The sequence below is a fragment of the Bombina bombina genome, chromosome 3 (assembly GCF_027579735.1).
Source record: "Bombina bombina isolate aBomBom1 chromosome 3, aBomBom1.pri, whole genome shotgun sequence".
Lineage (NCBI taxonomy): Eukaryota > Metazoa > Chordata > Amphibia > Anura > Bombinatoridae > Bombina > Bombina bombina.
The window spans coordinates 1,048,034,422-1,048,060,190 of record NC_069501.1 but is presented as its reverse complement, the minus strand read 5'-3'; the positions used below and the strand labels follow the sequence as shown (position 1 = coordinate 1,048,060,190).

Here is a 25,769-nt window from a genome sequence, read left to right as displayed (position 1 = left end):
GTCTCCAAAGTGGGAGAGACAACATCTCCACTAGGTCTGCAAACCAGACCCTGCGAGGCCATGCAGGGGCCAAGAGATCTGACCATCAGAAACGCAGGCGCTCTCTCCTGAAATGAGTAATAACTCGTGGAAGAAGAACAAACGGAGGAAACCGGTATGCCAGCCTAAAATCTCTAAGGACCGCTAGACCATCTATCAGAGTGGTCTGAGGATCTCTTGATCTTGAACCATACCTTGGCATTCTGCCGAGACGTCATCCGATCCAACACCGGCACCCCCCATTTGAAGGTTAAGCTGGAGAACACCTCCGTATGGAGTTTCCACTCCCCAGGATGAAAAGTCTGTCTGCTCAGGAAATCCGGTTCCCAGAAGACCACTCCTGGAAAGTGGATGGCAGACAGCAATAATGAGCTTCTGCCCACAGAACAATCCAAGCCATCTCCTTCATGGCTAAGGAACTCCGAGCTCCTCCCTGATGGTTTGAAGCTGTAAACCACAGAAATGATGTTGTCTGACTGGAACCTGATAAACCAGGTTAAGGACAACTGAGGCCAAGCCATCAAAGCATTGGAAATCATTCTCAACTCCAAAATGTAGATGGGAAGAGCAGACTCCTTCAGAGTCCAAAGAACCTGCGCGCCTGTAACGAGTCCCAGACTGCACCCCAGCCCAGTAGGCTGGTGACCGTGAACACAATCACCCAGGAATATCTCCAATAGCATGTGCCCTGAGACAGATGTTCCTGAGAAACCAACCCACAAAGAACGTCTTGAACTATCCTCCGAGAGAGATCCGCAGGACCCCCGTTCCATTGACTGAGCATGCACAACTGCAGAGCTCCCAAATGGAATCAAGCAAAGGGAATGATGTCCATAGAAACGATCGGACAAGTTTGAACAGTACGCTGAAGAGAGAGACCAGAGGAAAAGATCTTAGATTTTCTGACCTCCACCAGAAAAATTCTCCTAGATAGGGTATCTATTATGGACCCTAAGAAAAACTACCCTTGTCGTTGGAACAAGGGAACACTTTCCTAAGTTCACTTCCATCCGGGAATGAAAAGACAACAAGATCTCTGAATGAGAGTTTGTTTGTTGAAAGATGTAACCAGGTACAGTGCTAGAACAATTCCCCAAGACCTAATCACTGCTAAGAGAGCCCCCTGAACCTTGATAAATTCTGGGAGCTGTGGCAAGGTCAAATGGAACATAAACTGAAAGGCATTGCCTAGAAAAGCAAATCTCAGAAACTTGATATGATCCCAGAAAATGGAAACGTGCAAATACACACAGCCTTCAGGTCTATGGTCATCATAAAATGACCCTCTTGGACTAATTGAAGGCCGGTACTCTCTTTCTCGACACTGCAGGTCCAAAAAAAAAAAAAAAAAAAAAAAATAGGAAGTTCCCTATATTAGGGAACCACGTACATATTGAATAGAACTTTAGGCCCTATTCCTGTACAGAAAGTGGAACCACACTCGCAGGGGAAAAAGTTCCCATACGTAATTCAAAAATGCCTCTCTCTTATCTGATCAGCAGATACACCTGAGAGGTGGCACCTGCCTCTATTGAAAACCACTCAATCCTTTAGACACTATGGTCACGGCATATGCTCTGAAGGAAACAGAGAAACTGAGCCCCCCCCCCCACTTGGTCTGATCCCAGATTGGGGCAAACCCTCCAAGCTGAGTGATACTCATCTGCGGGTTGTTACTCTGGCGTCCTTAGGTCTATTCTTCTTGACTATTGGAAGAAAAGACCCTTTTCCACACAAAAATCAGAAATATTTCTGCCAGACCAGGAACAAAAACCAAGGTTTTACCCTTGTAAGGAAGCACTAAAAGTTTGAGCCTTGAGGGAATCAACCCACTACTATAGCCAACATGCCCCACGGGCTAGAACAGCGAAACCAGAACCGGGTTCCCAGCTTAAAAATGGTAGCATCAGGAAGAAAAGAATTGGTTAACTCAAAAGCCTTGATTCTGTCCTAAAACAAAACCCAGACTGAATCAGAAAAGGCATCGCACCAAAAGGGATGCTGCAATTGACACCATGGCAATACAAACTTCAAATAAGCCTCCTTTTCATGATCCTTCAAAAGACAGCTATCCCTTACAGGGATCAAAGTTCTCTTAGCCAGAGTAGAATTTGGCTCCATCTACTTCAGGCACTGTGTGTCACAAGTTATTAATGGAGTCAGCGACAGGAAAACAATCTTACAGACCGGGAAAGTTATCCATGGCTTCTCCTGTTCCTGTGCAAAAATAAAACTCCATTGCACAGCTTGGAACAGAAAACTCTTTTACAGAGGAAGGAAAATGGTAGTAACTAAGATTACTAGATATCCCAGTAATGACGACGACAGATTCTGAGTCATACAAGGAAGCCAAAACCTCCTTAAACAATACACAGAGGTGTTCAAGCTTAATCTGAAGGATACTACTTCAGCATCAGATGAAGGAATTATACTTTTCCAATCTGAGATTTTAATCTCAGAGAGTACAGACATATCCTCCCCATCAGACCAACGAGGAAGGGCAATCCGAGTAGCAGCAGCTGGAACAGAAACCCTACTATCTGAATCTCTAAATCTTCCTCTTGCGATTTCCCTTTAGTAAAGGAAAAGCAGATCATGCCGCAGATACTGCTGAAAGTACCTGGGCATCAATTTCTGCCAGCAAGAAACTCCACCACGAGATAACGAGGAACCGCAGGGCACTGCATGTGACGCCATAGAGGCTTGGGACAGTTAGGGAGAACACTGTGGCATTGCTAGACAACCTCATCCTAAGAGACAATAGGCTTAAAGGGACAGTCAACACCAGAATTGTTGTTGTTTAAAAAGATAGATAATCCCTTTATTACCCATTCCCCAGTTTTGCAAAACCAACACTGTTATATTAATACACTTTTTACTTCTGTGACTAACTTGTATCTAAGCATCTTCTGACCGCCCCTAATCACACGACTTTTAGTTATTATCTATTGACTTGCATTTTAGCCAATTAGTGCAGTGTCTGCCACTAGCGTGATCACAATGCTATCTATATGTCATACATGAGCTTGCTCTCCCCTGCTGTGAAAAGTAAATAAAATAGAGGCAGCCTTCAAGGGCTTAGAAATTATCATGTGCCTTCCTAGGTTTGCTTTCAACTAGAATACCAAGAGAACAAAGCAAAATTGTTGATAAAAGTAAATTGGAAAGTTGTTTAAAATTACATGCCCTATTTGAAAAATGAGTTTTTTTGGACTTGACTGTCCCTTTAAGGGTAAACAATCTAACAATTATTCAGCACAGAATTGTATAGCAAACAATTTGTGCAAACCAGCATGTTACCAAAAAACACAGACACCCATGCTGGCAGAAAAATATACAGAACCCCGTTACAGCCCCCAAAAGGGACTAATCCCACCAGGAAGCTGTATCTACAAAATTGTAAATAAAAATGTAACATTTTAAGTGTCTCTTTAAATGGAGTCCGTTTTGTCGCTTAATACTCCGAGGGGAAACACAAAACACTGGCCCTTTAATTAACTAAACTAATTACGGAGCTAAAACATTCCCCCTCTACTTCCACTTCAAAAGGAGTCCGTTAGAACAAAAAATCTTTAGGTAAGATAAAAACATCTGGAACTACACAACAGCCGTAACAGATCTAAACAGCAATCTACATGCTGTATTGACATACAGATGCGGTCGATGCCGCTCTGAAGAAGAAGAGGGAGGAGCTGACCAAGCTGTGAGAAGCTTTGCCATTATTCTAAAGCGCGCGCTTCCCAGCCGAACAGGAAACGCATAAAAGAGCTACAAGCCGCAATGAAGCAATGCAGTGCGAAATTGTGCTAAAAGTAAACCAAAACACAATACTGCGTCCTACATAAAAAGGTACCGATCCAGAGGCTATGGCCTCTATTTATCAAAGTCTGGCGGACCTGATCAGACAGTGCGGATCAGGTCCGCCAGACCTCGCTGAATACAGAGAGCAATACGCTCTCCGTATTCAACATTGCACCAGCAGCTCACAAGAGCTGCTGGTGCAACGCCGCCCCATGCAGACTCGCGGCCGCCAGCAGGGGGGTGTCAATCAACCCGATCGTACTCGATCTGGTTGAATTGCGGCAATGTCTGTCCGCTGCTCAGAGCAGGCGGACAGGTTATGGAGCAGCGGTCTTTAGACTGTTGCTTCATAACTGGTGTTTCTGGTGAGCCTGCAGGCTCGCCAGAAACACGGGGCCTCAAGCTCTATCTGGAGCTTAATAGATATGCCCCTATATATCACAAGACCTTTAGGCTATGAAGGGAGTTAACGTTAGAGTCTTCTCTTCCGGATATATAATAAACCAGAATCCGGGCTGAGAGAGAACAAATGCTCCACAAGCGAAAAATAAAACAATCAGATGCATATTTTGTGCCTTGATTAAACTAAAACCCAATAAGAAATTAACCCCTTCCTATTCATGAAGGGAGTTAATTTTCAGTCTCCTGTCACATGCATAACAGTGCCTGCATTCTGCCTTAACAATCCCCAACTCAGGATTATGTGAAGTCCCATCAATAAATTGCAGAGAGCCCAATATATTTTCAAATACTCTGAAGTGCCAGCCTCCTTGCCCCAGAAGACAATAGGCACTTACCTGCATCTAGCCGTCCGGCAGGAGGACCGCTCACACAACGTGGAAGGACGCCAACTCCTTACAGAGGTCTGTGAAACAAAGAAAGATCAGAGCAAACCTACTCTGGCTTTCTATACTAGGGCAGCAAACATGAAGAGACTAACGTGGAGTACGGCTATACCCAATCTTGAAAGGAAAGATCAGAGCAAACCTACTCTGGCTTTCAAAATATTAAAATCTTTATTGAAGTGAAATAAATCAAATCTTCAGACACCAAAACTGTCAACTCCTTGCACTGAAGGCAAAGAGAATGACTGGGGGTTGTGGGAAGGGAAGTGATACTTAACAGTTTGACTGTGGTGCTCTTTGCCTCCTCCTGCTGGCCAGGAGTGACATTCCCAACAGTAATTGATGAAACCGTGGACGAACCGTATCTTAGGAAAGAAATTATGTTAAATTTAAAAAAAAAAAAAAAAGGGTTATACTTGGGCTAATATGTTATTCTACAGCAAGACAAGAGAATGTCTTGTAATTACAGGGTGTTTACTGTCCATTTAAAAAGGGACACTGAACCCAATTTTTCTTTCTTTCTTTCATGATTCAGACAGAGCATGCAATTTTAAAGGGACAGTACACTGTAAAATTATTTTTCCATTAATGTAAACGCTTTGAAACCACAGCCTATTACAAGGGGTTGAACATAAGGTATTATCAGATCTCATTATGTTATAACTTTGTGTACACAGACTAGCTTCCTTATCTTACAATTGTCTGGAACACCAAAGCTCAATACATAGAGAGAACAATGGACAATTATTTTATTACTTTACTATCCTGCATTCCACTAAGAGTGTAACTTCTTCTGCTGACTGTGTTTACTTAGTCTCGTCAATAGCCTATACTCCAGTATCAAAACTTTCAGTATAGGTTGGGAAACCACAAGCTAAATCAGCTATTTCAAATGCTGAAATAGGACTAAAGGGGCCACTTGCAACCAATTTAATACACTCTAGCAGGTAAAAAGGATCATTGGGAATAATTTAAAGGGGAGAAAGTTTTTGGGTGAACTGTCCCTTTAAGCAACTTGCTAATTTACTCCTATTATCATTTTTTCTTCATTCTCTTGCTATCTTTATTTGAAAATCATGAATGTAAATCTTAGCAGCCAGACCATTTTCGGTTCAGCACCATGGATAGTGCTTTGCTTATTGGAGGCGGACATTTACTCACCAATAAGCAAGCATAAACCAGGTTCTCAACCAAAAATGGGCAGGCTCCTATGCATCACATTCCTGTTTTTTAAATAAAGATAGCAAGAGAACGAAGAAAAATTGATAATAGGAGTAAATTAGAAAGTTGCTTAAAAATACATGCTCTATCTGAATCATTAAAGGGACAGTATACACTCATTTTCATATAACTGCATGTAATAGACACTACTATAAAGAATAAGATGCACAGATACGGATATAAAAATCCAGTATAAAACTGTTTAAAAACTTACTTAGAAGCTCTCAGTTTAGCTCTGTTGAAAAGGTAGTCGGAAAGCCCACTGCAAGTGGGAAATAAGACACTCCCCCCTCCCTTCTTTTGCATATAAAAAGACCCTTTACACAAAGAGGAGCAAGCTGGAGTAGGTATCTGACGGTATTCTCATAAAACTTTGGGGCTTGGTTAGGAGTTTAAAAATAAGCAAAACTGTACATTTAAAAAAAACAAAAAATTAAAAATAAACTTTATGGGCTATATAAAAAGATCTACAAAACATTTATGCAAAGAAAAAATGAGTGTATAATGTCCCTTTAAAGAAAAAAAAATGTGTTTAGTGTCCCTTTAAGGTTCCTGTGCGTTTGACCAGGAGATAAAGGCTGGGCTGTTGACCTACCTGGATAGCCATTTCCATCGAGATCTTTGCCACCTCTAGAGCTGAATCCAAAAAAAGAAGGGGCTATGTAAGAGCCCCATTGCCCCTGCAGCACCTGCGAAGCTTTGGCATTTAACCCGCCCGACTGGCCGTTGAAAATATAAACTGCTCCTCTCCGGTCAGGTCCTTCAAATGGTGCTCCAATAACAATGTCTGTAAACAATGTTAATAGAGACTAGTAAGTTGTTTATACAAATTCTATAAATCTCATTACTCCAACCAGCTTAGTTTTATTGCAGAAATATTATATGAATGGGTTATAAAACAGCGCTTCTTTTTTTTAAAAACACACCAAAACAAATAAATAAAAAAATCAAATCAAACATGAAAAGAAACATTGTCTAAAAAGCAAATTTCCTCGATTTCTTGCAAAATGGGCGCTTAGAAATTATCAGTGTAACCCCTGCATATAGATAGATATGCAAGCAGACATTATAAAACGTAAGTTCTAATGTCACATTATTTTGCAGCAGAAGTAATCTACTGATCATGGGCAATAAACTGACTGGAGCTATTTTATGGTGTGTCTCAGCCTTCCTGTACAGACCACAGCCTCCTTGAGGGTCTGTGACGTGAAGTAATGGACACTGCACAAAATAAGTTAAACAAAAGGAATTCAAAAGGACAGGCAAGTCAAAATTAAACTTTTGTGATTCAGATAGGGCATTTAATTTTAAACAACTTTCAAATTTAATTTTATCATCAAATTTGCTTTGTTCTCTTGGTCTTGTTCTTTTTTGAAAGCTAAACCTAGGTAGGCCCAAACAATTTCTAAACCGTTTAAGCCCGTCTGTATTTTTTCACAGCTAGACAGCGCTAGTTCATGTGTGCCATATAGCTAACATTGTGCTCACTCCTGTGGAGTTATTTATAGGTCAGTACTGGTTAGCTGAAATTCAACTCTATCAAAAGAACTGAGACAAGGGGGCAGTCTGCAGAGGCCTAGATACAATGTAATCACAAAGGTAAAAAGTGTATTAAAACAACAGTGTTTGTTATGCAAAACTAGGGAATGGGTAATAAAAGGGATTATCTGTTTAAAAAGGAAATTTATGCTTACCTGATAAATTGATTTCTTCTACGATACGACGAGTCCACGGATTTCATCCTTACTTGTGGGATATTATCCTCCTGCTAACAGGAAGTGGCAAAGAGCACCACAGCAGAGCTGTATATATAGCTCCTCCCATCCCCTCCACCCCGTCATTCAACCAAAGATTTTAGGAAGAGAACGGAAAAGCTAAAAGGTGCAGAGGTGACTGAAGTTGTAAATAAAAAATATAATCTGTCTTAAAATGACAGGGAGGGCCGTGGACTCATCGTATCGTAGAAGAAATCAATTTATCAGGTAAGCATAAATTTCCTTTTCTTCTACAAGATACGACGAGTCCACGGATTTCATCCTTACTTGTGGGATACAATACCAAAGCTACAGGACACGGATGAAAGGGAGGGACAAGACAGAGACCTAAACAGAAGGCACCACTGCTTGAAGAACTTTCCTCCCAAAAAACAGCCTCAGAAAAAGCAAAAGTATCAGATTTGGAAAATTTGGAAAAAGTATGAAGGGACAACCAAGTCGCAGCCTTACAAATCTGTTCAACAGAAGCATCGTTTTTAAAAGGCCCATGTGGAAGCCACAGCCCTAGTAGAATGAGCCGTAATTCTTTCAGGAGGCTGCTGTCCAGCAGTCTCATATGCCAGGCGAATGATACTCCTCAGCCAAAAAGAAAGAGGTAGCCGTAGCTTTCTGACCCCTATGCTTTCCAGAATAAACAATGAATAATGAAGATGATTGACAGAAATCCTTAGTCACCTGCAAGTAAAACTTCAAGGCACGGACCACGTCCAAGTTATGTAACAGCACTGTAGGGTGAGACCGGCACCGGGTAATGCCTTCCTAGGCTCTGATGCAAATTGGTTAAGCTGGCGACCTCCAGCTCCACAGCATAAAATAATCAAAAGTCCACAGCACCAGATAAGAAAAAGTATCTTCTTTATTGAATAGTTAAAAGCATACAAGACAGGTATGCAACGTTTCGAGACCGCAGTCTCTTAATCATGCCAAGTTATGTAACAGACGCTCCTTCTTAGGAGGATTAGGACACAAGGAAGGAACAACAATTTCCTGATTAATATTCTTATTTGAAACAACCTTAGGAAGAAATCCAGGTTTGGTACGTAAAACCACCTTATCAGAATGAAAGATGAGATAAGGCGAATCACACTGTAATGCTGAAAGCTCAGAAACTCTTCGAGCAGAAGAAAGAGCAACTAAAAACAGAACTTTCCCAGATAACAATTTAATATCTATGGAATGCATGGGTTCAAACGGAACCCCTTGAAGAACTCGAAGAACTAAATTCAAACTCCAGGGAGGAGTAATTGGTCTAAATACAGGCTTAATTCTAGACAGAGCCTGACAAAAAGACTGAACATCTGGCAAATCTGCCAAACATTTGTGAAGCAAAATCGACAAAGCAGAGATGTGTCCCTTTAAGGAACTAGCTGACAACCCTTTCTCCAATCCTTCTTGGAGAAAAGACAGAATCCTGGGAATCCTAACCTTACTCCACGAGTAACCTTTGGATTCACACCAATAAAGATATTTACGCCATATCTTACGATAGATTTTTCTAGTAACAGGCTTTCGAGCCTGTATCAAAGTATCTATGATCAGAGAATCCTCGCTTAGATAAAATTAAGCGTTCAATCTCCAAGCAGTCAGCTGCAGAGAACTTAGATTTGGATGTTGGAAAGGACCTTGAATGAGCAGGTCCTGTCTCAAAGGAAGTTTCCACGGTGGCAGCGACGACATGTCCACTAGATACGCATACAAAGTCATGCGTGGCCACGCAGGCGCTATCAGGATTACTGAAGCTCTCTCCTGTTTGATCCGAGCAATCACGCGTGGAAGGAGAAGAAACGGTGGAAACACATAAGCTAGGCTGAACGACCAAGGAACTGCCAAGGCATCTATCAGTTCGGCCTGAGGAGTCCTCGACCTGGATTCGTATCTTGGAAGCTTGGCATTCTGTCGAGATGCCATCAGATCCAATTCTGGTCTGCCCCATCGGTGAATCAGAGAGGCAAACACCTCCGGGTGGAGCTCCCACTCCCCCGGATGAAAAGTCGGACGACTTAGAAAATCCGCTTCCCAGTTCTCTACTCCTGGGATGTAGATTGCCGATAGATAGCAAGAGTGTTCCTCTGACCATCGGATTATCTTTGATACTTCTATCATCGCTAAGGAACTCCTAGTTCCCCCCTGATGATTGATATACGCCACAGTCGTGATATTGTCCGACTGGAATCTGATGAATTTGGCCGAAGCCAACTGAGGCCACGCCTGAAGCGCATTGAATATCGCTCTCAGTTCCAGAATATTGATTGGAAGTAGAGACTCCACCTGAGTCCAAACACCCTGAGCCTTCAGGGAATTCCAGACTGCACCCCAGCCCAGAAGACTGGCGTCCGTTGTCACCATCACCCACAAGGGTCTGCGGAAACAAGTCCCCTGGGACAGATGATCCGGCGACAACCACCAAAGAAGAGAGAGAGTCTCTGGTCTCTTGATCCAGATTTATCTGAGGAGATAAATTCGCATAATCCCCATTCCACTGTCCGAGCATGCACAGCTGCAGTGGTCTGAGATGAAAGCGAGCAAACGGAATGATGTCCATTGCTGCTACCATTAATCCAATTACCTCCATACACTGAGCCACTGATGGCCGAGGAATGGACTGAAGTGCTTGGCAAGTATTTAGAATCTTTGATTTTCTGACCTCCGTTAGAAATATTTCCATGTCTACCGAATCAGAGTTCCCAAGAAAGGAACCCTTGTCTGTGGAACTAGTGAACTCTTTTCTATGTTCACCTTCTAACCGTGAGCTCTCAGGAAAGACAGGACTATGTCCGTGTGTGCTTTTGTCGGATGATAATTTGACGCCTGGATTAAAATGTCGTCCAGATAAGGCGCCACTGCTATGCCTCGCGGTCTGAGAACTGCCAGAAGGGACCCTAGAACCTTTGTGAAGATTCTGGGTGCTGTGGCCAACCCGAAGGGAAGAGCCACAAACTGATAATGTTTGGCCAGGAAGGCAAACCTTAGAAACTGATGATGGTCCTTGTGGATAGGAATAAGAAGATATGAATCCTTCAAGTCCGCGGTAGTCATATATTGACCCTCCTGGATCATTGGTAAAATTGTTCGTATAGTCTCCATCTTGAATGATGGAACTCTGAGAAATTTGTTTCGACACTTGAGATCTTAAATGAGTCTGAAAGTTCCCTCTTTTTTGGGAACCACGAAAAGATTTGAATAAAACCCCTGCCCCTGTTCCAGTTTTGGAACAGGACAGATTACTCCCATGGTAGAAAGGTCTTTTACACAGCGTAAGAACGCCTCTCTTTATCTGGTCAACAGATAATCGTGAAAGAAGAAATATCCCTCTTGGTAGAAAATCCTTGAATTCCAGTTGATACCAGTCGGTCACTATTTCCAGTGCCCAAGGGTCCTGAACATCTCTTGTCCAAGCCTGAGCAAAGAAAGAAAGTCTGCCCCCTATTAGATCCGGTCCCGGATCGGGGGCCGCCCCTTCATGCTGTCTTTGTAGCAGCAGCGGGCTTCTTGGATTGTTTACCTTTATTCCAAGCCTGGTTGGGTCTCCAGACTGACTTGGATTGAGCAAAATTCCCTTCCTGCTTTGTGGAGGAAGAGGAAACAGAGGGTCCTCCTTTAAAGTTTCGAAAGGAACGAAAATTATTTTGTTTACCCCTCATCTTAACAGATTTATCCTGAGGTAGGGCATGGCCTTCACCTCCAGTAATGTCAGAAATTATTTCCTTTAATTCAGGCCCGAATAGGGTCTTACCTTTAAAAGGAATAGCTAAAAGTTTAGATTTTGATGAAACATCAGCAGACCAAGACTTGAGCCATAACGCTCTGCGCGCTAAAATAGCAAATCCTGCATTTTTCACCGCTAATTTAGCAATTTGAAAAGCGGCATCTGTAATAAAAGAATTAGTTAGCTTGAGAGCCTTAATTCTATCCAAAATGTCATCTAATGGAGTCTCAACCTTCAGAGACTCTTCTAGAGCATCAAAACAAAAAGCTGCTGCAGTAGTAACTGGAACAATGCAAGCCGTAGGTTGTAAAAGAAAACCCTGATGAATAAATAATTTCTTTAGAAGACCCTCTAACTTTTTATCCATAGGGTCTTTGAAAGCACAACTGTCCTCAATAGGAATAGTTGTACGCTTAGCCAGGGTAGCTATAGCTCCCTCCACCTTAGGGACTGTTTGCCAAGAGTCCCGAATGGTATCTGATATGGGAAACATTTTCTTAAAATTAGGAGGGGGAGAGAACGATAATGCGGGGGTACCACAATGGCTTCTAAACACATAGAAAAATGAGATTCCTCAATGTCAGACATGTTGAACAGACTAGTAATAACCACAGTAGTCGTTAAACACTATTTATTGCTTTAAACAAAATCTTGATAAACGTGTACTGCGCCTTTAAGAAATAAAAAAGCGCACAAATTTTCCAATGCTTAAGCCCATTAAAATGATTGCTCAATATTTGTCAACTGATAATTTAAGCAGAGGTCTCACAGTAACACCCCTTTGTTTAACAGGTCTACTGCTTACCCCTTCCCTTGTAGGGAAATAAATGCCAGCCAGTTCTGATATATCAAGTCTCCTCAGAAAAAAAAGGGCTGCACATACCGCAATGCTGCTTGTAGCATGAAACCGTTCTCCACACTGAAGATGTCTCTTGTATTACCTTCAGAAGCTCTGTGGGGAACCAACATGGATCTTAGTTACATCTGCTAAGATCATTAACCTCAGGGCAGAAATCTTCTCCATATCCCCCTGAGGAAAATAGTACTCACTAGTACCATTTAAAAATAAAAAACTTCTTGATTGAAGAAACTAAAACTAACACCTCACTTTACCTCTTCCTCTTTGCCACTTCCTGTTAGCAGGAGGATAATATCCCACAAGTAAGGATGAAATCCGTGGACTTGTAGAAGAAACAAAAAAATTCAAGTAGCCTGCCCCTTTAAAGGTAAAATCATTTTAAAATAATGAATAAATATTTGCAATGATACCTATTAATTACAACCTACTGCATAGTTTTAAAATTAAAAAAAATAATAAAAAAAATAAAAATATGCTTACCAGATAAATTCCTTTCCTTCCGGATAGGGAGAGTTCACAGCTTCATTACTTACTGTTGGGAAACACCTGGCCACCAGGAGGAGGCAAAGACACCCCAGCCAAAGGCTTAAATATCCCTCCCACTTCCTCATTACCCCAGTCATTCTGCCGAGGGAACAAGGAAAAGTAGGAGAAACATTAGGGTATAAATGGTGCCAGAAGAATCAAATAAATAGGGGACCGCCCATAGACAAGAAAAAACGGGCTGGGCCGTGGACTCTCCCTATCCGGAAGGAAAGGAATTTATCTGGTAAGCATAAATTATGTTTTCCTTCCTAAGATAGGGAGCGTCCATGGCTTCATTTCTTACTGTTGGGAAAACTATACCCAAGCTCCAGAGGATACTGAATGAATAACGGGAGGGAACAAAAAGGAAGAGGCGGACCCTATTCTGAGGGCAGCACAGCCTGAAGAACTTTTCTCCCGAAAGCTGCTTCAGCCGAAGAAACACATCAAACTTGTAAAATTTTGAAAAAGTATGTAAGGAAGACCAGGTAGCCGCCAAAACAAATCTGATCCATAGAGGCCTCATTCTTAAAGGCCCAAGAGGAAGCCACTGCTCTAGTGGAATGAGCAGTTATCCTCTCAGGAGGATGATGTCCCGCTGTCTCGTAAGCTAAGCAGAGGACACTCCTTAACCAAAAATATAGGGAAGTCAAAGTAGCCTTCTGCCCCTTACGCTTCCCCAAATAGACAACAAAGAGGAAGATTGACTAAACTCCTTAGTAGCCTGAAGATAGAACTTCAAGGCGCGAACCACATCCAAATTGTGAAATAAGTGTTCCTTTGATGAAGGAGGATTGGGACACAAGGAAGGAACCATAATCACCTGATTGATGTTGCAATCTGACACAACCTTAGGAAGAAAACCAAATTTAGTACGTAAAACTGCCTTATCTGCATAAAAAAATCAGATAAGGGGGCTCACATTGCAAAGCAGAGATCTCAGAAACTCTGCGCACAGAGGCAATAGCCAATAAAAAGAGAACCTTCCAAGACAACAATTTAATGTCAATGGAATGCAGAGGCTCAAACGGAACCTGTTGCAAAACCCGAAGAACAAGATTTAGGCTCCAAGGAGAGGAGTAGCCCCAGATCTAAACACAGGTCTGATCCTAATCAGAGCCTTAACAAAGGACTGCACATCTGGAAGCTCAGCCAGCCTCTTGTGGAATAAAACCGACAGGGCCGAAATCTGTCCCCTCAGGGAACTAGTAGAAAGGCCCTTCTCCAGCCCATCCTGGAGAAAAGATGAGGTCCTGGCAACCTTAACTCTGTGCTTGGAAAAACCACACGCTTCACACCAGAAAAAGTAGGTCCTCCACACCTTGTGGTAGATTCGCCAAGTAACTGGTTTACGAGCTTGAATAAGAGTATCAATGACACTCTCAGAGAAACCTCTCTTGGCTAAGACTAAGCATTCAATCTCCACACAGTCAGCCTCAGAATCTAGATTTTGATGAACAAATTAACCTTGTATCAGCAGGTCTCTGCGACAAAGTAACTTCTACAGAGGAGATGAGGACATCCCCACTAGATCTGCGAACCACGTCCTTCGCGGCCACAATGGAACAATCAAGATTACTGATACCCACTCCTGCTTGATGCGGGCCACCTCTTGAGGAAGAAGCGGTAATGGAGGATTTAAAAAAAAAAAAAAAATTATATGGAGTTTGATCCTCCAGGGCACTGCTAGTTCATCTATTAGATCCGCTTGGGGATCCCTCTACCCTTACCTGGGTAGCTTGGTATTTAGACCAGACGCCATGAGATCACCGGTGTCCCCCACTTGCTGCATATCTCTGAAAACACCTCGGAATGGAGAAACCATTCCCCTGGACGGAAGGATTGCCTGCTGAGAAAATCCGCCTCCCAGTTGTCCACACCCAGAATGTGGATTGCTGACAGCAATCAGCTGTAGGCCTCAGCCCACTCCAGAATCTAAGATACTTCCTTCATCGCCATGGAACTTCTCTTTCCCCCCTAATGGTTGATGTAAGCCACCGAGGTTATATTGTCCGATTGGAATCTGAAACTGGGATGAACCCAGAAGTGGCCAAGCCTTCAAGGCCTTGAAGATTGCCCGTAGTTCCAAAATACTGGTCGGGAGGGAGGACTCCTCCTGAGTCCACAACCCCTGTGCCTTCCTGGCACCCCAAAAAGCTACCCATCCGGATAGACTTGCGTCCGTAGTTACAATCTCCCAGGATGGTCTTAAGCATGTCCCTCGGGACAGATGATCTGGACAGAGCCACCAAGAGAGTGATTCGCTCAACCAGCTGTCTAATACAATCTATTGAGACAGATCTGAATGATCACCGTTCCACTGCCTCAGCATGCACAGTTGTAAAGGTTTGAGACGGAACCTGGCAAAGGGAATTATCAAGCAAAAAGAACAGGGCGCCACATAGTGTAAAACAGTCTAAACAAGACCGAGGTGTGCAAATTGCAAAGGCTTACCGAATGTATATGCACCGTGCTGTGACCGGTGCCCTCTGGCAGACTAACACTTGCAGTGGTTAGCACACTGGATGGAGCGTTGTTCCGCTGTGTCCCTTGGACCAGAAGGTAGACTGCTGTGTTCAGAGATCCCTTAAGGCTGAACCGTGGATCGAGTTCGTAATGCACTTCAGATGCATATAAAGGCAAAAGACAACTTCCGTGGAGTAAAAAAATAACAAGTCTTTATTCCATAAAAACACTGCTACGCGTTTCTCGACCGTAAGCTGGTCGTTTCATCAGGCATTAACAATTTGGAATCTGAAGTGCATTACGAACTCGATCCACGGTTCAGCCTTAAGGGATCTCTGAAAACAGCAGTCTACCTTCTGGTCCAAGGGACACAGCGGAACAACGCTCCATCCAGTGTGCTAACCACTGCAAGTGTTAGTCTGCCAGAGGGCACCGGTCACAGCACGGTGCATATACATTCGGTAAGCCTTTGCAATTTGCACACCTCGGTCTTGTTTAGACTGTTTTACACTATGTGGCGCCCTCTTCTTTTTGCTTGATTCTCCAGATTCCTCACACCGAGAACCAGAGGAGCAGCCGCAGTCCGTTTCCAGCCCAAGACCATTACACCGTCTGTGTTATTTGGGCCAATAGACTGGCATACAGCAACGTCTGAGTTTTGACGGTTTGTGCACACACGCTTTGTGCATTTGAACTTAGCGCGCCCCTTTTGGGTTTCCTTTTGGGGAACTTGCTTGACTTTAGACTCAAAGGGAATTATGTCCATGCAGGAGACCATGAGACCTATCGCCTCCATACACTGAGCCACAGAGGGACTCAAGGAGGTCATGAAGTTAAACGTCCTTCAGATCTATAGTGGTCATAAAATGGCCTGAATTAAAGGAAGGATGGACCTTATAGTCTCCATCTTGAAGGAAGGAACACTGAGAAATTTGTTTAAGCACTTTAGGTCCAGAATTATGCGGAAAATTCTCTCCTCCTTTGGGACCAAGAAAAGGTTTGAATAAAACCCCAAACCCTCTTTCCTGGATAGGCACCGGGAAAACAACGCCTAAGGAGGATAGACCCCGAATGCACCAAGAAGGAATCTGCCCCTTGGCGGATGAGATTTGAAGCCTATCTTGTATCCCTGAGATACCACCTCCAGGACCCACGGATCCTGTACGTCCTTGAACCAGGCATCTGAAAAAAACAGAATTTATGTTTACCTGATAAATTACTTTCTCCAACGGTGTGTCCGGTCCACGGCGTCATCCTTACTTGTGGGATATTCTCTTCCCCAACAGGAAATGGCAAAGAGCCCAGCAAAGCTGGTCACATGATCCCTCCTAGGCTCCGCCTACCCCAGTCATTCGACCGACGTTAAGGAGGAATATTTGCATAGGAGAAACCATATGTTACCGTGGTGACTGTAGTTAAAGAAAATAAATTATCAGACCTGATTAAAAAAACCAGGGCGGGCCGTGGACCGGACACACCGTTGGAGAAAGTAATTTATCAGGTAAACATAAATTCTGTTTTCTCCAACATAGGTGTGTCCGGTCCACGGCGTCATCCTTACTTGTGGGAACCAATACCAAAGCTTTAGGACACGGATGAAGGGAGGGAGCAAATCAGGTCACCTAAATGGAAGGCACCACGGCTTGCAAAACCTTTCTCCCAAAAATAGCCTCAGAAGAAGCAAAAGTATCAAATTTGTAAAATTTAGAAAAAGTGTGCAGTGAAGACCAAGTCGCTGCCTTACATATCTGATCAACAGAAGCCTCGTTCTTGAAGGCCCATGTGGAAGCCACAGCCCTAGTGGAGTGAGCTGTGATTCTTTCAGGAGGCTGCCGTCCGGCAGTCTCATAAGACAATCGGATAATGCTTTTAATCCAGAAGGAGAGAGAGGTAGAAGTTGCTTTTTGACCTCTCCGTTTACCAGAATAAACAACAAACAAAGACAAAGTTTGTCTGAAATCCTTAGTAGCTGCTAAGTAAAATTTGAGAGCACGAACTACATCCAAGTTGTACAACAAACGTTCCTTCTTTGAAACTGGATTAGGACACAAAGAAGGCACAACTATCTCCTGGTTAATGTTTTTGTTAGAAACAACTTTTGGAAGAAAACCAGGTTTAGTACGCAAAACCACCTTATCTGCATGGAACACCAGATAAGGAGAAGAACACTGCAGAGCAGATAATTCTGAAACTCTTCTAGCAGAAGAAATTGCAACCAAAAACAAAACTTTCCAAGATAATAACTTAATATCAACGGAATGTAAGGGTTCAAACGGAACCCCCTGAAGAACTGAAAGAACTAGGTTGAGACTCCAAGGAGGAGTCAAAATTTTGTAAACAGGCTTGATTCTAACCAGAGCCTGAACAAAGGCTAGAACATCTGGCACAGCTGCCAGCTTTTTATGAAGTAACACAGACAAGGCAGAAATCTGTCCCATCAAGGAACTTGCAGATAATCCTTTTTCCAATCCTTCTCGAAGGAAGGATAGACTCTTAGGAATCTTAACCTTGTCCCAAGGGAATCCTGCAGATTCACACCAACAGATATACCAAATTATGTGGTAATTTTTCTGGTTACAGGCTTTCAGGCCTGAACAAGAGTATTAATAACAGAATCTGAGAACCCTCGCTTTGATAAGATCAAGCGTTCAATCTCCAAGCAGTCAGCTGGAGTGGGTCGAACGGACCTAGAACAAGAAGGTCTCGTCTCAAAGGTAGCTTCCATGGTGGAGCCGATGACATATTCACCAGATCTGCCTACCAAGTCCTGCGTGGCCACGCAGGAGCTATCAAAATCACCGACGCCCTCTCCTGATTGATCCTGGCTACCAGCCTGGGGATGAGAGGAAACGGCGGGAACACATAAGCTAGTTTGAAGGTCCAAGGTGCTACTAGTGCATCCACTAGAGCCGCCTTGGGATCCCTGGATCTGTACCCGTAGTAAGGAACTCTGAAGTTCTGACGAGAGGCCATCAGATCCATGTCTGGAATGCCCCACGGTTGAGTAACTTGGGCAAAGATTTCCGGATGGAGTTCCCACTCCCCCGGATGCAATGTCTAACGACTCAGAAAATCCGCTTCCCAATTTTCCACTCCTGGGATGTGGATAGCAGACAGGTGGCAGGAGTGAGACTCCGCCCATAGAATGATTTTGGTCACTTCTTCCATCGCTAGGGAACTCCTTGTTCCCCCCTGATGGTTGATGTATGAACTTGGCCCTCGCTAGCTGAGGCCAAGCTTTGAGAGCATTGAATATCGCTCTCAGTTCCAGAATATTTATCGGTAGAAGAGATTCTACCCGAGACCAAAGACCCTGAGCTTTCAGGGATCCCCAGACCGCGCCCCAGCCCATCAGACTGGCGTCGGTCGTGACAATGACCCACTCTGGTCTGCGGAAGGTCATCCCTTGTGACAGGTTGTCCAGGGACAGCCACCAACGGAATGAGTCTCTGGTCCTCTGATTTACTTGTATCTTCGGAGACAAGTCTGAATAGTCCCCATTCCACTGACTGAGCATGAACAGTTGTAATGGTCTTAGATGAATGCGCACAAAAGGAACTATGTCCATTGCCGCTACCATCAAACCTATCACTTCCATGCACTGCGCTATGGAAGGAAGAGGAACGGAATGAAGTATCCGACAAGAGTCTAGAAGTTTTGTTTTTCTGGCTTCTGTCAGAAAAATCCTCATTTCTAAGGAGTCTATTATAGTTCCCAAGAAGGGAACCCTCGTTGACGGAGATAGAGAACTCTTTTCCACGTTCACTTTCCATCCGTGAGATCTGAGAAAGGCCAGGACAATGTCCGTGTGAGCCTTTACTTGAGGAAGGGACGACGCTCGAATCAGAATGTCGTCCAAGTAAGGTACTACAGCAATGCCCCTTGGTCTTAGCACCGCCAGAAGGGACCCTAGTACCTATGAGAAAATCCTAGGAGCAGTGGCAAATCCGAAAGAAAACGCCACGAACTGGAAATGCTTGTCCAGGAATGCAAACCTTAGGAACCGATGATGTTCCTTGTGGATAGGAATATGTAGTGGTCTGAAGACAACTGAGACCTGTGGAACCTCCCCCTTGGAGGAAGCCCCCTGAACTCCAGAGAATAACCTTGGGAGACTATTTCTAGCGCCCAAGGATCCAGAACATCTCTTGCCCCAGCCTGAGCGAAGAGAGAGAGTCTGCCCCCCACCAGATCCGGTCCCGGATCGGGGGCCCGCATTTCATGCTGTCTTGGTAGCAGTGGCAGGTTTCCTGGCCTGCTTTCCTTTGTTCCAGCCTTGCATAGGTCTCCAGGCTGGATTGGCTTGAGAAGTATTACCTTCCTGCTTAGAGGACGTAGCCCTTGGGGCTGATCCGATTCTGCGAAAGGGACGAAACTTAGGTTTATTTTTGGTCTTGAAAAGACCTATCCTGAGGAAGGGCGTGGCCCTTGCCCCCAGTGATATCAGAGATAATCTCTTTCAAGTCAGGGCCAAAGAGTGTTTTCCCCTTGAAAGGAATGTCAAGCAATTTGTTCTTGGAAGACGCATCCGCTGCCCAAGATTTTAACCAAAGCGCTCTGCGCCACAATAGCAAACCCAGAATTTTTTCGCCGCTAACCTAGCCAATTGCAAGGTGGCGTCTAGGGTGAAAGAATTAGCCAATTTAAGAGCACGAATTCTGTCCATAATCTCCTCATAAGAAGAAGAATTACTAATAATCGCCTTTCCTAGCTCATCAAACTAGAAACACGCGGCTGCAGGGACAGGGACAATGCATGCAATTGGTTGTAGAAGGGAACCTTGCTGAACAAACATCTTTAGCAGACCTTCTAATTTTTTATCCATAGGACTTGGAAAGCACAACTATCTTCTATGGGTATAGTGGCGCGCTTGTGTAGAGTAGAAACCGCCCCCTCGACCTTGGGGACTGTCTGCCATCAGTCCTTTCTGGGGTCGACTATAGGAAAACAATTTTATAAATATGGGGGGAGGTACTAAAGGTATACCGGGCCTGTCCCATTCTTTACTAACAATGTACGCCACCCGCTTGGATATAGGAAAAGCTTCGGGGGGCCCCGGGGCCTCTAAGAACTTTTCCATTTTACATAGTGGTTCTGGAATGACCAGATAATCACAATCATCCAAATTGGATAACACCTCCTTAAGCAGAGCGCGGAGATGTTCCAACTTAAATTTAAAAGTAATCACATCAGGCTCAGCTTGTTGAGAAATGTTTCCTGAATCTGAAATTTCTCCCTCAGACAAAACCTCCCTGGCCCCCTCAGACTGGTGTAGGGGCCCTTCAGAAACCATATCATCAGCGTTCTCATGCTCTACAGAATTTTCTAAAACAGAGCAGTCGCGCTTTCGCTGATAAGTGGGCATATTGGCTAAAATGTTTTTGATAGAATTATCCATTACAGCCGTTAAATGTTGCATAGTAAGGAGTATTGGCGCACTAGATGTACTAGGGGCCTCCTGTATGGGCAAGACTGGTGTAGACGAAGGAGGGGATGATGCAGTACCATGCTTACTCCCCACACTTGAGGAATCATCTTGGGCATCATTTTTACTAAATTTTTTTATGACATAAAATACATATAGTTAAATGAGAAGGAACCTTGGTTTCCCCACAGTCAGAACACAATCTATCTGGTAGTTCAGACATGTTAAACAGGCATAAACTTGATAACAAAGCACAAAAAACGTTTTAAAATAAAACCGTTACTGTCACTTTAAATTTTAAACTAAACACACTTTATTACTGCAATTGCGAAAGAGTATGAAGGAATTGTTCAAAATTCACCAAAATTTCACCACAGTGTCTTAAAGCCTTAAAAGTATTGCACACCAAATTTGGAAGCTTTAACCCTTAAAATAACGGAACCGGAGCCGTTTTTATATTTAACCCCTTTACAGTCCCTGGAATCTGCTTTGCTGAGACCCAACCAAGCCCAAAGGGGAATACGATACCAAATGATGCCTTCAGAAAGACTTTTCTATGTATCAGAGCTCCACACACATGCAGCTGCATGCCATGCTGTCCTCAAAAACAAGTGCGCCATACCGGCGCGAAAATGAGGCTCTGACTATGATTAGGGAAAGCCCCTAAAGAATAAGGTGTCAAAAACAGTGCCTGCCGATATAATCATATCAAAATACCCAGAATAAATGATTCCTCAAGGCTAAATATGTGTTAATAATGAATCGATTTAGCCCAGAAAAAGTCTACAGTCTTAAAAAGCCCTTGTGAAGCCCTTATTTACTATCTTAATAAACATGGCTTACCGGATCCCATAGGGAAAATGACAGCTTCCAGCATTACATCGTCTTGTTAGAATGTGTCATACCTCAAGCAGTAAGAGACTGCACACTGTTCCCCCAACTGAAGTTAATTGCTCTCAACAGTCCTGTGTGGAACAGCCATGGATTTTAGTTACGGTGCTAAAATCATTTTCCTCATACAAACAGAAATCTTCATCTCTTTTCTGTTTCTGAGTAAATAGTACATACCAGCACTATTTCAAAATAACAAACTCTTGATTGAATAATAAAAACTACAGTTAAACACTAAAAAACTCTAAGCCATCTCCGTGGAGATGTTGCCTGTACAACGACAAAGAGAATGACTGGGGTAGGCGGAGCCTAGGAGGGATCATGTGACCAGCTTTGCTGGGCTCTTTGCCATTTCCTGTTGGGGAAGAGAATATCCCACAAGTAAGGATGACGCCGTGGACCGGACACACCTATGTTGGAGAAAAAGAGACACAGTCTGCCCCTACACGATCCAATACTGGATCGGGGGCTGCCCCTTCATGCAGGTTAGTTTTCGGCGGGCTTCTTATTCTGCTTGGATTTATTCCAGGACTGAGCCGGCTTCCAAGTACTCTTGGGTTGCTCGGGCTTAGAAGAGGATTGTTGTCGTTGGGATTTGTCAGAACGAAAATTAGAAGGCTTGTCGTCCCTTAGACTTGTTCTTATCTTGCGGAAGGAAGGCACCCTTGCCTCCGGTAACCATAGAAATAATGGAATCCAGGCCTGGACCAAATTAAATATTTCCCTTGAAGGGAAGAGAAAGGAGTCTAGGACTTAGAAGTTATATCCGCAGACCAAGACTTCAACCAGAGTGCCCAGCGGGCTAGGACCACAAAGCCAGAGGCCTTTGCATTTAGGCGAATATTTTGCATGTTCGCATCACAGATAAAAGAATAAGCAATTCTCAGAGCTTTAATTCTGTCTTGAATATCCTCGAGGGGAGACTCCACCTCAATGAGTTCTGACAAAGAGTCACACAAGTAGGTAGCCGCTCCGGCAACCGCAGCAACAGGTTGAAACAAAAATCCTGTATGTTGAAACATCTTTCTCAAAAAGGTTTCCATTTTCTTATCCATCGGCTCTCTGAAGTTAGAACTATCCTCAAGAGATATAGCAGTACGTTTAGCAAGCGTAGAGATAGCACCATCCACCTTAGGAATGGAACCCCACAAATCCAGTTGAGAGTCCGGGAACAACTTTTTAAAAGTAGACAAGGGGGAAAACTGAAGAACCAATTCTTTCCCATTCGTTCTTAATGTTAGCCATCTTAACTGGCACAGGAAAAGTCAAAGGAACTTTCCTGTCTTCGTAAACTGTCTAATTTAGGTATCATAGGTTCTTCAGGCAGCGCGGCATCAGGAACCTCTAACGCAGTGATTTTTAACCTTTTTTTTTGCAGTGGCACACTTTTTTACATTAAAAAATCCTGTGGCACACCACCATCCCAAAATTTAAAAAAAAAATCACACATTGTAGCCTAATACAGCATATATATATATCAGCATATATATATACACATACACACAAACACACACATACTGTATGTATTGTGCTGTTATTCCATGCCTCCTACAAACTACCCCTGCACTGGGAGTAAAAAACAAGCAAAGTTTAAAAAATATGTCACACTGTTGTCAGTCTGCCGTGGCACACCTGAGGATCTCTCACGGCACACTGGTTGAAAAACACTGCTCTAACGTAGACAGAACCTCCTTTAGATTTAAAATTGAGCACTTCATTTTTTATTAAAGGACGGTTCCTCCGCAGCAGGAGGCTTAGACGCTAAGGATTCCGGCCCAGAAAGTTCACCCTCTGAAGCTACAGAGGTTAACTCATCATTGGATAACTGGGATATAATGGCTGAATCTGATACATATTTAGAGGACTCCGTGTCAGAAGTGTTATGTTTAACCTTTCTCTTGCGTTTGTTAGAGAGAGATATGCACTGAGGGCCGCAGACACTGCCATGTAACTGCCCGATTAAGTCCGCAGGAAGAAGGCCCCCTCCGGATGCAGGATTAGATGTGCTACAGGGAACTGCATGTGGAGTGAATAATGTAGCAAGGGTAGTAATCCCACGGGACGCCGAGTCCTGAGAGGTAGACGGCTCAGAGGGACTAAGAGCCTTAGCAGCCTTGTCTCCCTTCTTAGACTTTATAACAGTGTTAAGGCATGTGGAACATAAATTGAGTGGGTGGGAAAGCCACAGCCTCCTCACAATATAAAAATGTATGATTTAGTACAGAAAGAGTACCTTCTAACATGTCAGAGTCCTCCATAGCTCAGGTTATACCCACAGGAGGACACAAATAAAAACATTTTTTTATTATAGAAAACTGCACCTTTATACTCTCAATGGCTGCGGCACTCACCACCTCCTAGACCCAGACATTTAACAGAGGAAACGCCCTCCCCTCAGGTGCAAGTCTCAGCCGGAATAGAGGAAATAAACATAAACCCACATGGAGTGCAAGACCGTACTTCCCTGTTATTACAAGTACAGCAAGTAATAAGAGCTGTGCAACACTTTCAAAAACAAAAGTGAAAATTAATTGAAACCTGTTTGTTCCAGCCAAAAACAGTCTATAAGCCCAGGAAGAAAAAAAAAATCACACAAAGCAGCATGTAAATAATACGATTAATTACCCCAACTGTTCAATAAACCCCCTCCAGAGGATATTAACCCTAGATTCTATCAAGGTATAAAGGAGCCACACTGTGACCCTGTTTTATTTTGTTTTATGTGTAAAAATTGAAAAGATCTTACCTCCAGGATCCATGCTGTGGAACAGAACACAGCCTCAAGTGTGACAGACTTATAGCAGTGCTCCTGACATGGACTTGAGTGAGAGAAAGCAGGCAGTGAAACTCGTCAACACCGATTGCTTAGGAGCTGTTAGCAGTAGTCTGGATGGTTTTGCAGAAAAACTTTCCCTGCATCTCCAGACTAACTCATCAATGCTTTCACTGAGAGGTTGACATGACTACTTAAAACTCCAGTACTATCTCGAAGGGCAGATACCCTTTTTTCTTCTGACACTTCTCTGCCACCTCCTAACGTGACGAAAGGCAAAAAATGACTGGGGTAATGAGGAAGTGGGAGGGATATTTAAGCCTTTGGCTGGGGTGTCTTTGCCTCCTCCTGATGGCCAGGTGTTGTATTTCCCAACAGTAAGGAATGAAGCCATGGATTCTCTCTATCTTAGGAAGGAAATATACCTAAATACAAGGCCTTTCACAAGTGTCTGTATGACATCTAAACATAAAAAACTACCCTCTACACTTTCTTGAGAATCAATATCTCAAAGTGAAAAGCAGATTAATGCCCCCTCTCTCCCTATTTACCATTATATCCATCTTGATCCAAGTCTCCCAAGGTAGCAATGGAGCTTCCAAAGCGGCCATATTCTTCTTTCCCGGTTAAGACCAGGTCGGGATCAGAATTCATACCGGATCTTTGTAGATACACATAAACCCGGCCCACCTCCTGCAATCTGCCATCATGTGTCCTCTCCATGTACAGTGGAGCACCAATTAATAAATCATCCATGCTGGCAATGAAGATGATTAAAAATGTATAAGAAATATTTGAGGCAGGTTACTGGAACAATCGTCATATGAACAATTAAATTAACAGCCTAGTCAAAATTAAACTTTCATGAATTAGAATTTTAAACAACTTTCCAATTTACTTTTATAACCAAAATTTGCTTTGTTCTCTTGATATTCCTTGTTGAAAGCTAAACCTAGGTAGGCTCATATGCTAATTTCTAAGCCCTTGAAGGCTGCCTCCGTGCATTTTGTCAGGTTTGTTTTACAGCTAGCCAGTTCTAGTTTGTGTGTGCAATAGATAACATTGTGCTCACATCTGTGGAGTTATTTATGCGTCAGCATTGATTGCCTAAATTAAAGTCTGTCAAAAGAACTAAGATAAAGGAGCAGTCTGCAGAGGCTTAGATACAAGGTAATCACAGAGGGGAAAAAAAGTGTATTATAACCGTGTTGGTTGTACAAAACTGGGGAATGGATAATAAAAAGGGATTAACATTCTTTTTAAACAATAACAATTCTGAAGTAGACTGTCCCTTTAAGTTGATCTTTATATTTTATTATTATCTTCTACAGGTGGCAGTATTGTTACACTAGTCCTGATACAACTTTTGTGCAATAAGCTGCCAAAAATACAGTTGAAAACACAAAAAAGGTGATGACTTTTTTAAGCAGTGAATTAACATGA

At 43.2% G+C, this 25,769-nt stretch overlaps 1 protein-coding gene across 1 annotated transcript in view; it reads right to left on the bottom strand.

Moving 5' to 3' along the window:
* Positions 1-25,769, bottom strand: part of ITGA5 (integrin subunit alpha 5) — a 170,628-nt gene that overhangs the window by 49,153 nt on the left and 95,706 nt on the right. Inside the window, exons 12-13 of the mRNA XM_053708269.1 lie at positions 24,878-25,083; positions 6,502-6,693 (exon numbers count right to left, since the gene is read on the bottom strand). Coding sequence (XP_053564244.1) covers positions 6,502-6,693; positions 24,878-25,083 — 398 coding nt within the window. The remainder of the gene's footprint in view (positions 1-6,501; positions 6,694-24,877; positions 25,084-25,769) is intronic.